Source organism: Brassica napus, chromosome C6 (genome assembly GCF_020379485.1).
Source record: "Brassica napus cultivar Da-Ae chromosome C6, Da-Ae, whole genome shotgun sequence".
NCBI classification, from domain to species: domain Eukaryota; kingdom Viridiplantae; phylum Streptophyta; class Magnoliopsida; order Brassicales; family Brassicaceae; genus Brassica; species Brassica napus.
In genome coordinates this window covers 35,943,845-35,956,861 of record NC_063449.1, presented here as the reverse complement: position 1 = coordinate 35,956,861, position 13,017 = coordinate 35,943,845, and the positions used below count along the sequence as shown (strand labels likewise).

Here is a 13,017-nt window from a genome sequence, read left to right as displayed (position 1 = left end):
GGGCAGCTCTGCCCCTATGAAATACCGAAATAATTTTTTTTTTCATTGTTTATTTGAGAATTATATAATTATAATGGTGAATTTTTTTATACTGCCTTCTATAAATTGAAGATAAATTTTACATTGTCCCTGGTAAAACTTTCGTCTGGCTCCGCCGCTGATTAGATCAAAAGTGTTTGTCAACAGCACATATGAAATATCTATAAGCCTACCTAGAAGAAACGAGCACAAATCAACTCTAAGTAACGAAGAAATTCTGATTATTGGTTCGGTAATTACTAATTAATCTCATAAAAAATGTCCACCAAATCTTGTTGTTGAATACTAAGTTTCCCCACCTACCAATACCTCAAGCTTCCGTAAACATTCCACGTCATATCAAAACTCCTCCCATAGAGGTGATTGGTTGAGGCTGTAAATGTTGTGCACAACTTTTTTAGTTTTTACATCTATTTTTTAAAGCAATCATGCTTTTATTTTAAAAACCAAATCTAAAGTCAAAACATTATAAAAGAAAATATGTTAGCTTTAGAAAGTAATTTCTCTAGAGATCTTATACAATGTTCTGGAAAAATTTTACAGCAAAATAAATTAAAGCTAAAGATAAAAATCTAGAGCCTAAATTTTAGAAAAAAAAACAGAAAACCAGAGCCCTGCCAATCATCTATATTTTCACGGTACTTATTACTACTAGATTTAACTAAGATTCGCTCTTACAGAGAGTTTGTATCCATTGACTTAACTAGCATTTTCAAAATCTACCTATCACATTTACTACACTAGACGATAAAAGAAATTGAATTCAAAATAAATGTAAATATCGTACGCCTGCGGATGTGTAATCAGTTGAATTTTTGTTGAAGATGGGCAGCACTTTCCATAAAGTAATTCATAAATTAAGACTGACCAATTTAAAATAGAAAGTCGACAAAGGAACAACAATTTTAACCAAGCGCTCGTGGCTTGGTGGTAAAAGAGGTACAGCTGTACTGCCCGCCACCCGGGTTCGAGCTTTGGCCACAACGGATTTAACATCCCTTCCGTTGGGGCGCTGAACCCCCTACGGTGGATAGTTGAGAATATGACTGCTCAGATACCAGAGTTAAAAAAAAAAACAACAATTTTGAAAAATATGAAAAGACATCAAAGGAGAAAAATGACATAAAACATATAACTTTCTAAATCGGTAAGAACGGTAGCTTTATATTTTTTATTGTAGAATTTAATCTGTAGATTTATTTCATATAGCTTTCATTGATGTACTTTCTAAATCACTAATTTTTTGCTCTGAAAGTTAAGTTTTCTACAACCATTTTTTATTTTTTAGAAATTCTTTTGATGTAGGTTTTTTTTTAAAGAAAACTTGATTGATTGACTCTAAACTAGTGTTTTTTTTATTTAAAGCATCTACAGCCACAACCAATCACCCGAGAGAATTATCTCAAAGCAAAATTATTCATCAAATTTTTTTACTTTTCTAATATCTCAGAGAAAATTAATTTTATCATAGGCTCATCTATTTGACAATCTAATTCTATTGTAATAATTACGAACTGTTTGGTTTAGAAAAAACATATAGATGTTTAACTATAATAAAAAAAATTGTTTTTGCCGATTATAACTACGTAATACATGTTCTTTTAAATATATCACCAAATTTTTGTTATCGTTAAATATGTCGAATTTAGATTCAACAATTATCAACCGGCGGAATTATTAATCGAAGGAAAGAAAACAAAGCATAGGTGTTATGTTTTTCTTTGAGCAAAGGTGTTCTAGTTCTGTTTTTAATGGTCGTTTTCTAAGCCATTAGACTTTCTTCCGTCGGGTTTGTCGGTTATATATATCTTATGTGTTAGAAATTTTCTAGTATTTCGTTTTTTGTCCGGTTTTATACTTTTGGTTTGTATTCGATTATATATTATTCCAAAATTTATTTTGATTTTTTTAACCATGCTCACTCTTGTATTTGTTGACTATGGGTGATTAGACCGAATTAATTAGTTGACAAAAGAAATACCAAATTAATTAAAATGGAAGTAAATAGAAAACACACAAAAAATCTATTATGCAATAAAAAATTTGAAGAAACGATTGTCCTATGTGTTGAAATATCATCATATGAAAATATTATCAGTTTTTTATATAGTTTGATTTCCATTTATAGTTGGGTCTTATATTCTTCCGGATCTAGTTGGAACAGAGGCCGAGTGGAACATAATGATAGTAGTAGTAGTGTGGAAGTCATAAACTCAAATATGAGAAGCGAGAACCTCTATGCAAAGATGATGGATCAATACATGAAACAGTGGATTCACAACAAAAAAAACGAGACTATTAGAAACTCACCAAGTAAAAAAGTTTTACCGAACTGTAATTATACAGTGCATATGATCAAACAACACTTTTGATTTGTAACCGTGAAATCTTTAGCCTCTCACCATTTCACAAGACCAGTGTGATCTTAGTACACTTAGAATCTCATTAGCACTTGGTCTCTAGAACTATTTACAAGAAAACCTGAAACCCTTTGCTGAAAACTCTCGGTGATAAAATTAGACAGAAACTCAAAACTGATGATTTTTGAGATTGACCAATGACCATGAACTATAGTCTAGTGGTTTGTATGCTACATCATCATTAAAGTTCAGTTCACATAATGATTAATGTAAACTCCCTCTGTTTCTCGTAATCGAAAGTAAGATATTTTAGAGTTTTCACTTTATTAAGAATATAATAAATATTTATAAATCATGTGATAGTGGTCGGGTGGTAGCATGACGTTCCAGCGTCGCTAAGCAAGCTGAATTCAAATCTGACTACACTCAGATATCCCTAACACGTGGCTACCGGTGATTTAACATTCTTTCGCCGGGTAGCGGTTTACCCTTTTTTTTAATAAATATTTACAATTTAATTTACAATTTATTTTTCAATACACTTTCCAGTAGCTATCCACCAATAAAATTTAATCAATTCAAATATTCACAATTAATGTTTTTCAAAAATATATAAAAGTACCTTAAAAATATATAAAAAGAAATCTATTTTTGTGGAACAAAATAAACTCTAGAAAATTTTACTTTCGGAAACGGATGGATTATTTTTCAAAAGAAATTTTTTTTTTTGGGTGTTTCTCAGCCTATCCATCTTCACAGCCGAATCCGCCACTTTATATTTCCGGCATTCATCGGGTATGGCTTGTTTAAGAGCTAAACATATAACCTGGTGTTTTGATACCCACATTTAACATCTGGTTGAAAATACTCACAAGCCTTGTCTGGTTTGTTCTCATGGCACAGAATTGGTATCGAACTTGAGAACATGTGGATTCCTTAAAGAACAATTTTTCCGTTTATCTAAACCCAATTTTGATCGCCATATCCAACTCTCTTTTCTTTTTTTTTTCTGAATAACTAAGAAGTTTTAGGCCCGAAGACCCAATTCTATTTTTTGATGCACGACACGAACATCCTCACCTTGATCACATAAGTTCTAGCATTTGGCCCAGTCCCTTCTAATTTCATCTCTTCCAGGGCCTTGAATGCGTCTTCCATCCTCTATGACCAGCAAAAAGCTCCTACTAGTGCATTGTAAGCGGGAGATTCAAGGGGAACCCCTGAACTCTTTGAGGACTTGGAGCCGGCCAAGTCCATTGATCAAACTACAGAAAACGTGAGGGCTTGGCTTGCAATTACTCTGTTCCACTTCATTTAAGAACCTCATCATGTTTTTTCAAGCCTTGCAATGCACATTGATAATGCTAACCGAACTAACCAAAAACCGAATAACCCAAACTGAACTAACCGTTTGACCTGAACCCGCAGGCGCCCTTCTTTAAATCCACCCTCAGATACACCAAGAACAAACGTTCATCGAATAGTGAAACATTGGTTCTGTCAGGAATTACAAAATTTGGGAGAAGAGAAAAGAAAATATTTCCTTTTCTCTTCTCCTCGTATACATACAGCGCCACTATTGCCCAAAGAATGAACCTTACAGACAGAAACAAATGTAAATCTCGTGTCGTGTCCCGTGTATATAATGCTTTCCCACCCTTCTACTTCACTTGCACTGATTAGTTTGCGAATTCAAATCATCAAGAAAATTCATTATCGTCTCATCAAGCTTCTTAGCCTGAGGCCCAGCTTTAACCACATTAACATCGTCCCACTCCGAGCAAGGATCGTTCCACCAGCTACCACGGCTCGCGCACCAAGCTCCAGGAGTGACCCTGTACCGCCCCCGTTTCAAAATCTCTCTATCGACCATGTCAAGAACCGGATCGTCTTTCTTGAACTGCCTGGCGAAAGCTGCTCCGCTCTGAGACATCTGATCGAAGTCGGATACGGTAAGGAAGTGCGGCTCCATCTTCGGCGGACTGTCCCATATCATGTACCGTAAGTCTCCGTTGACCGTCGTGTTACTGAACTCGGGGGCGTTGCAGATCACCGTGTGGAAGTAGCATTCTTCAGAGAGGATGACGTTGTTGAAATACATGAGGAGGATTCTTGGTAAGTTCTCCCAACCGAATATGCAGTATTCAAGAAAAGACCTGCTTAGTACTGTCCACGGCGAGCCTGCGTGATATAACAAAGCAGAAACATTAGGGACATAGGGCCGGCCCTGAGATTATGGAGGTTGTAGACAGTTTAGTAGAATTTATTTTTCAAATTTGAGGATCTAGTGTCTATGTAATTTTCTTTAAAACATTTAGGGACCATAGGCGAATGTTCATTCGGTTTTGCCCAGGACCGGCCCGTAGCCACAGAGAGTATTATTTAGGTACTGAATGTTTTAACCTGTAAAGACTTTGAAAGCATCCGGTGTTGGTCTTTTCTCAGTAGCAGTGAAGAGCTGTGTTCTTCTAGCTAAGTAAAATGCCGGATCAACAACAATAGGCTTGATTCTCTGAGACCTATAGAGAGATCACATTATTCATAATCTCCACCAAAAATGTAAAAGTAACAGACTTATAAAAACATCTACTTACTCTTTCCAAGCAAGGTCACTAGTGTGGTCAATGAAGTTGAGGCTTCTATTCACCGAGGCAAACACATGAGACAGGTCTGAAAGAAAACAAGAAGACAAACAGAACAAGTGAGTGGATGCAATAAATATCAAAAACAATGTCTTTTGCAATGAAAGAGATCATTGTCTTTATCAATAACACTGATCACATTTCTACTTAAAGCTAAGAGTAACACATACCGTCTTGAGTAATGAGGGGATAATCCAAGGCACTAAGCTCAATGAACCAACTCCAAGAGCCATCAAGCTTCAACAAGATAGAGACAGCGTGCAGAGTATTTGCCGTTTTCGAAGCGCCATTCTCAGACAACCGATCAACCTTCCCCAACACATCAACGTTCCCGAAAGCACTCACAGCGGGAACAGACTTCACGTCCGAGAGAAGAGCCACCCTCTCGGCTTCAGTAGCGTCAGCGCCGCCGAGATGGAGAAGGTACCGGTTCCTAGGGTGGTAAACCGCGAGGAGTAGCCGAAAGATCCGGTCTTTGTCCCCACGACCGCCGGTTATGTAGTAAGCGAAAGACGGCGGGTAGTGGGGGCCGTGGCGGAGAGGGGAAGGGAAAGGGCTGGAGGTGAAGGCGGAGATGGAGTAGAGTAAGAGGAGGAGGAAGACGGAGATGAATACTACGGAGAAGAGTGTGAATAGCCATTTCTTCTCAGCTCCCATCGATCAAAATCAGAAGCTCAGAGAGCTCTCATGCGTAGATCTCGCGAGTCCCGGAGATTGAGATCTTGCCGGAGAGAGGAATAGTTTTCAAGGAGAGAGAGAGAGAGAGACGTGAACAAGTTGGAGAGTATGTATGAAGAAGACAAGGATTCTCTCAGGTACACATCTTCGATCTCCGGTCAGTCGGTTCTGAACCTTTTTTTTTATTTTTAAACGCGATTGTTAACAGTAATAGCACACGTTCTTCCATCAGCGTGTGTGATTCACGAATCTTCATCTAAGACACTTACGATGAAGATCTTCGCATGAGATATCTGCGTGGTTTTCACGCGTAGGGTGGAGAGAGTGGGAATTGAAAGTGGGTTGGGTGGTTAACCTGCTTCGAGGAGGTTTACTTTAACTAAGCAATTAATTGAAGAGTGGATTGCTTTAATTACACATTAGAGTCTGGATTTTTTTTATGTCTCAACTCTCTTGAATTAGTAGTTGGACGATATCATTTATAATATGCTAGCTAGTTCATTCTTAGTAAGTAAAGTTTACCATTTTTTGATCTTCAAAGCAAATTTATTCAGACACAACAGCTTAAGTTTTTTTTTTTGTGTGTGTGTGTTCTGGTTAGTTTTTTTTTTCATTCTATAATCTGAAATGCTAAATTATATGAGAATATAGTTGGAGCAAACTGCTAACCTGAGAGTTTTCTAGCTTCCCATTTTTGTTTGTTTCCACTTCAACCTGAAGATATTACAAAATTTGAGAGCTTAAACCAGTAGAAGTCACACTTATATATACCATCAAAAAATCAGCCAACTCGACAACCTCATAAACAAAATTAAGTTTTGCCCATTAATGGGAAGTGACTAATATTTGAGCAAAAGAGACTGGTCAAAAGATAATTAGGAAACTCACATGGGGATTTGGGAGGTCGACCAACATGAGATCATTGATGCTCCACAAGCACTGTAGACGCAGCATATTCAGGTATCGCAGTGGCTTGACATCCCGACGAAATCTCTTGAAACGGAATCTCATTTCCTCATACCCAATGTTCAAGTTTGTGCTTCTTTTGCAGTATTCGACTCCAACCGCCACTTTAGTTGGATTCATCACGAGTCTACGAGGTTATGCGGTCAGAGAGGCTTGATCAGCACTTCTGTTTTCGTAGCACGTTTTCGCTTTTGTCCCTTACGCACTACGTTATCATCTTCTTCAAGTTCACTGTTGATAATGTTCAAGGGATGCCATAAATCTAAGGAAAAAGGTAAATCTTTATTGTAAACAATTTTATGGATCTTAATTTGTTTCTTGGTGAACAAGGTGACCCGCTTGAAAACTCCTACTAACATTGTATAATCAATGTAATGTAAGCATTCGTATCAAAAGTGGCATGAACTGTGCACTTGCAAAATACATGGTATCTTACTTCATGGCTCAAATTATTTTAGATTATTGGAGAAGGATTTCACCACACTTTATATCCACTCTGGAGATCCAGTGTCATTAAAACCCAAAAAAATAATTAACCCACGAATGTCTAAGTCCATCCCGAAGTATTTTTAGATATACTTTGGTATAGTTCTTTAGATGTAATTTGGTATAATTCTTTAGATATAGTAGTTTAGAATGTATTCAATATTTGTGTTTTGTCGAGTTCAGTTTGAATTTTTTTTAGTTTGAGTCGGTTTCCATTTGATCCTTTGGATCCGTATTTTTTTCTAGCACTAATTTCCATGCCATCTAGCTTGTTTTTTTTTAACGTCTAAATTTATTCCAATAATGGAGAGGATATGAACCTCAAACACAAACCAAAAAACCTTAGTATGCTTATGATAGTAGAGAGCTTAAAATGACAACATTCTAAATAAGAATCAAATGTTGTCTATGATTGTTTCTCTTTGAATCTGATCATGCAACCAAGAAGGGCCTTCAAATGATAAGTAAGAATTGAACTGCCCATCTCGTAGCACACTTCGAGCAATGTCTCTTGCAATCGAGTTTGCTGCAACATTCTCCACTTCAAAAAACTATGCTTGCAAAGCTACCTTTCAACGCAGAAATTTGATCCACCAAAAGCTTTATACTGAGGCCATAGTTCAGGCCTGGCAATAGCTTTTACTATCTCATGGTAGTCTGAAGCAATTACCACATCTTGGACTCTCAAATCTTTTACGCTCTTCATCACCCATATTGTACCACGCAGCTCTGTCACTAAACGATTAGGCGACCGAGTAAAGGCATCTCTAGCATGAATATGATGAGTTACTTGCCCGCAGTGATCTCTCGTAATCCATGCCACCCAGTTTGTTGATTAATGAAATTATTTTATATCATTAAACAAACCAAATAATACTATTTTCTGTTGGAAAAGAAAAACAAAAAAGTATTAATCTCACAAATTTAAATGGACCGTATGGGCCTGGCACCTATTAACCTTATCGATTTTATGACAAAACTATTACTTCCCATGTCGTCATTCATGTCCTAAACAAAACGAAATTTTGTTTGCAGATGATTCATGATTGGTTATAAAAATAAATAAAAAAATTCAAATGTAGAAAGAAAGGAAAAAGAGATTCTGAGAGGATAAAAACATATTCTGAAGCATCAAAAGCATCTCCCTTCTTTTTAGGGTGTCACCCAACCCCACCAATATTCAAAATTCGCAATCCAAAACCTCACTCTCAGTCTCAGATGAAGCGTATAGTCAGAATTTCATTCACCGACGCAGAAGCCACCGATTCTTCTAGCAGCGAAGAAGAGGCGGAGCAGCTTTCTGAAGCATCCCAGGCTCGCCGCCGTGGGAAACGCCTCGTCAAAGAGATCGTAATCGACTCTTCCGATTCCGACAACAGATTAGATGTCTGCAAGACGCGGTTCAAGATCAGGATTCCGCCGGAGTTTCTCAAGGCGGCGACGGCGGAGAAGAAGAATAAGAAGAAGTTCCGTGGAGTGAGGCAGAGGCCGTGGGGGAAATGGGCGGCTGAGATCAGGTGCGGTCGAGCTCTCAAGGGGCGACGTGATCGTCTTTGGCTGGGAACTTTCGACACCGCCGAAGAAGCCGCTCTCGCTTATGATAACGCCGCGGTTCAGCTGATTGGTCCTCACGCGCCTACCAATTTCAGTTTCCCGGCGGAGAATCAAGAGGTCAAGATGGTGGCCGGAGCATCCGCTGTTGCTCGTGGCGCGTGAAGCGCGTTGGTTTCGTGTTAAATGAGTAAGAAGGGTGTAAATTAATCTTGTACTTGTTAAATCTCCTGATGATGTTCCTGATCTCATCATGTCCCTTGTCTGAAACTTTGTCGTCACTGTATATATTTGAAGCCCTTGAAAAAGATAGATACCTTAGTGGTTTAGAATTCGGGTTTAGACGTTACCAAACCAACCAACCAAGCCAAATCCAAAATGATTTTGGGTGAAGTGAGTATACCAAATGTTACTAATCAAACACTATAAAAAGAACTAGTGGAGAAACAATAAAATTAAAATATCGTTTCTAGTTCTCATCTGCTTCTAATGTATACACAAAGCTAATCAAATTAGATCCATCACTATACTTCTAGTCTAGTTCTTATAAATGTAGTTGTATATAGTTACTCTTATTTGTAAATGAACTTTGAGAAAACCGAACTTCTTGAAACGAGTAAATTGTCTACTCGAAACATATCGGCTTTGACTGAGTGTATTTGTTAGAGTAAAACTTTACTCTGAATTTAAATTTTACTCTCAATCCTAATTTTTCACCAATCAAATGAACATAAAAAGCAAAAAGGATAATACATTTCTCATTCCTCGGTCTAAAAAATAAAATTTTGCTTTCGATGATGTTGCGTGTGTTCCAGAAGTCCTAGAAATCTTATCATTCCTCGGTCTTAGTTTTAATTGTGTAATTGTTATTGCTTGTAACTTTGGCTTGGGTGGTAAATGTTTACCGCGCCGGCTTATCCTTCCGAAAAGATTTGGGAAATTTGCTAATTTGGAACAACTTATCTTAGTTATTGTCTCCTTAGAACAAAATCAATTTTTGGCAGTTTTTGACTATGACTACCTTTACACTTTGTAAAAATTCATATAAATTAATTGAGAAGCAAAAATAAATAAATAAAAATACAGAACATGATCTTAACATACATGAGTACTTATGAAAAATATATTGGTGAAAAAATTATGTTTGATAGAAGAATTTCAATAACTCCCTAAAACTGGTAGAAGATCTGATCTTACATCTACGGTGAAATAAATGGTAGAATCTGCTAAGAAAACTACAATCTACTGGAGTTAGAAAACGTAACTTACCAAATTTTCATCCATCTATCATGGTAGAAAAACAATCTACTATTCCTAGTACCTGTAATTTCTACATTCTGCTAATTTCGCTTTTAACTATTGTCGGTAGAATGTTTGCTCTACGTTGTCTTTTATATCTTTCCAGTGGTAGAATCTCGTTTCTACCAAATTTGTTTCAAAATTCCGAAAATTAAGGCCAAAAACGGTTAGTAGATATCTGAAGGATCTTGAAAGTATTTTCTTTACTTTTTTTAATTTTTTTTACCAAATATTGACTGCAAATCGTTTTTGGAAGTCTTCTTCCTCAACGATCTCTTCTATGTTTCTTCTCCTTTGTGTTTTGTCAATCTAGTTTACTAAGATGCATATATATTCTTCTTGTGGTTTGTGGAACTCATCAGTTAGAAAGGGAAGGAGTTTTCTTGCTGATAAAGCAAAAGGAGGTAGGTTACTGAATTTGGATGGAAGTTCAACCATTGAGAAGCTAAAGTTGATGGTTTCTGATGACTTTGGAATCGATCTAACCCTGGTCAATCTCGAGTTAAGCTACTTACCTTCTGAGTTGATTAATACTCTTGAGTCTCCTCCGGTTATCATCAGCAACGACCGGCAAGTTAAAAAAATTCTAACCAATGTGAGGACCAAACCTTCCACGCGCTTGTGTGTGTGTCTTCAGTCAAAGGATGAGAATCTCGATAGGGAGGCACGTGTAAACTTGAATAACCAAGCATCTAGTGCGGCCATAATGGAGGGACATACGAATGAAAATTCAGATGTGAATTCTGGTGAAACCAATTTCGACGAACAAGACATTGAGCGGGATGAAAGTGATGATGAAAAGATGTGTGACATAAAGGGAAGCAAGGGACATAATGTACGATTTGCTTTGTTGGATATTGTGAAGAAGGGTCAACATTTTAGCAGTAAAATGTTACTAAAGGCGACATTCAAAATCTGTGCAATGAAACATAATTTCGACTATAAAGTCGTCAGATCGGATACCAAAATTTGGTATATTCGGTGTGCAGGTGAAGATTGCAGCTGGCGAGTTCGTGCAGAAGGGTTAAAAGGTTCTTCATATTTCATTATCAGAAAATATGTTGCTGAACATTCATGTGCTCCATCAGCAAGGAACAAATTTGTAAGGACAGCTTCAGCAAAAACAATTGGTAATCTGATTATGCATAAGTACGATGGTGTGAAGGCGGGGCCAAAATGTAATGATATCATTGAGCTTATGCGTGGTGAGCATGGGATCGAGGTGTCCAAGACTTTAGCGTGGGATGCGCGTGAGTATGCTATCAACACAATGAGAGGCATTCCAGAAACAAGTTATGCGAAGATTCCCAAATACTGAAGATTCCCAAATACTTGTACATGATGAAGGAAGCTAATCCTGGGTCACATACATCTTACGAAACTGACAAGGATGGGAGATTCCGATTCCTTTTCATCTCATTTGGGCAGTGTGTCCGAGGTTTTTACAGAGCCATTCGAAAAGTTATTGTTCTCGATGGGACGTTTTTGAAGAGCAAATTCAAAGGTGTTTTACTAGTTGCTACTGCTTTGGATGGAAACTAAAATTTATATCTACTTGCATTTGGAGTTGTTGACTCAGAGAATGACCTCTCGTGGAACTGGTTTATGAGACAACTTAAAGTGGTTGTTGCTGATGAACAGAGTTTAGCTTTTGTCTTTGATAGGAATACCTCACTTGGTAAAGCTATTGCAAACGTGTACCCTCAATCTCATCATGGAATTTGCATTCACCGCTTGCTAAATAATGTTGTAACTTATTACCATGGGAAAGGTTTGGTTGGTTTGGTTGCAAAGGCTTCTAAAGCTTATTGAGTTGCTGATTTTCAGAAGATCTTTACAGATATTTGCTCGATTAGTCCTGCGATTGGGAAATATCTAATAGAGGCTGATGTGAGAAAGTGGGCTCGCATATCTTCCTCAACTTGCCAAATGAATTTGCTCCAATCAAATTTTACATTGATCAAGGAAATAATTTTGTCAACTCGTTCATCTTTCTTCTCATCATCCCTTTTGAATCTCACACTAGCAATGACATCATTGTTTCCGGTATCAGATATGAATGGAAACACAACCGCTTTCTGTAAATACAAAAACAAATAACATCAGTATTTATAAGTTATGAACAAGTAAATAAATTTGATGTTTATGTTCACCTTTCCAAGTGCAGTCTCTAGAGCAGTGATATCATGATAAGAAACCTTTCTATTTCCATACCAGTTCTGACATCTTACACTGGTTATGCCTTCCTTGTACTTTTGACCCAGCAAAGTCCCAATGTCTGGAATCGCCTCCATAAGCCAAATCTGTAGGGCATAGGAGAATCCATCTAATACATAACTGTTCTTCTTCAACTTGAACCTTGCTTTCTTTATGGAATCCAGAAGCATATCGTAAGCATGAAGACCCCACGGATACTTCCTCAGTTTATCAAAATCCATCACTAATCTTATATATGCATGAGGGATATTGATCTTCTCATCCTTAGCCATCAGAAAACAAATAACACAAAGGTGGACTAGTCTGACCCTGTCCACATGCGACCAGTCCTTGCACTCCGTAAGATGCTTCAGCCTAATTATCTTCATGTCTACTTCTCCATTTTGCTTCAGCAAAGTGCCCCAAAACCCCTTATCATTTCTCCAAGCTTCAAAATCAGTGTCTTTGTCTGCTTCACGTCTGAGACCTGTCACAGCGTAGAACTCTTGCATAGAAAACCGAAGAGGCTTCCTAGCAAAGCTAAACCATAACTCGCGACGCTTTGAAATGTCTAGCATTTTGCAGATGAAGCTGTGAATAACCTTCCCTGAGTATCTGATTTCATGCTCATTAATAGCCAAAATCAGACCAAATACAGGGTCTCTCAAAACTTCATTGTACTCATCCTCAAGTTGCTTCTTCACTAGCCCCAGAACTGTCAACCTACAAGTGTTGTTAATCTTATCAACATGATGCTCAGCCCCTGCTTCAGCTATGCATTTTGGAAGCTCAATTTCCAT

General features: G+C 37.5%; 3 protein-coding genes across 3 annotated transcripts; 1 reads left to right on the top strand and 2 right to left on the bottom strand.

Annotated features, from left to right (window-relative positions):
- Positions 1-3,854: 3,854 nt before the first annotated feature.
- On the bottom strand, positions 3,855-5,890 carry LOC106402121 (beta-glucuronosyltransferase GlcAT14A-like). Its single transcript, XM_013842787.3, has 4 exons — positions 5,212-5,890; positions 4,994-5,069; positions 4,803-4,918; positions 3,855-4,580 (listed from the first exon to the last, which is right to left on the bottom strand). Exons 1-4 carry the CDS (start codon positions 5,696-5,698, stop codon positions 4,066-4,068), a joined length of 1,194 nt encoding a protein of 397 aa, XP_013698241.1. The 5' UTR covers positions 5,699-5,890; the 3' UTR covers positions 3,855-4,065.
- Positions 5,891-8,158: 2,268 nt separating this feature from the next.
- Positions 8,159-9,034, top strand: LOC106365322 (ethylene-responsive transcription factor ERF070). The gene has a single exon (XM_048760105.1). It carries the CDS (start codon positions 8,390-8,392, stop codon positions 8,885-8,887), a length of 498 nt encoding a protein of 165 aa, XP_048616062.1. The 5' UTR covers positions 8,159-8,389; the 3' UTR covers positions 8,888-9,034.
- A 2,810-nt stretch (positions 9,035-11,844) lies between these two features.
- On the bottom strand, positions 11,845-13,017 carry LOC106363793. Its single transcript, XM_013803479.1, has 2 exons — positions 12,175-13,017; positions 11,845-12,099 (listed from the first exon to the last, which is right to left on the bottom strand). Exons 1-2 carry the CDS (start codon positions 13,015-13,017, stop codon positions 11,845-11,847), a joined length of 1,098 nt encoding a protein of 365 aa, XP_013658933.1.

Coding starts and splice junctions, on each gene's coding strand:
- LOC106363793 (XM_013803479.1), bottom strand. CDS start 13,017: ATGGAAATTGAGCTTCCAAAATGCATAGCTGAAGCAGGGGCTGAGCAT. Junction 12,100..12,174: donor TAGAGACTGCACTTGGAAAG/GTGAACATAAAC, acceptor TTGTATTTACAG/AAAGCGGTTGTGTTTCCATT.
- LOC106365322 (XM_048760105.1), top strand. CDS start 8,390: ATGAAGCGTATAGTCAGAATTTCATTCACCGACGCAGAAGCCACCGAT.
- LOC106402121 (XM_013842787.3), bottom strand. CDS start 5,698: ATGGGAGCTGAGAAGAAATGGCTATTCACACTCTTCTCCGTAGTATTC. Junction 5,070..5,211: donor TCCCCTCATTACTCAAGACG/GTATGTGTTACT, acceptor GTTTTCTTTCAG/ACCTGTCTCATGTGTTTGCC. Junction 4,581..4,802: donor TGCTTTCAAAGTCTTTACAG/GTTAAAACATTC, acceptor TATATCACGCAG/GCTCGCCGTGGACAGTACTA.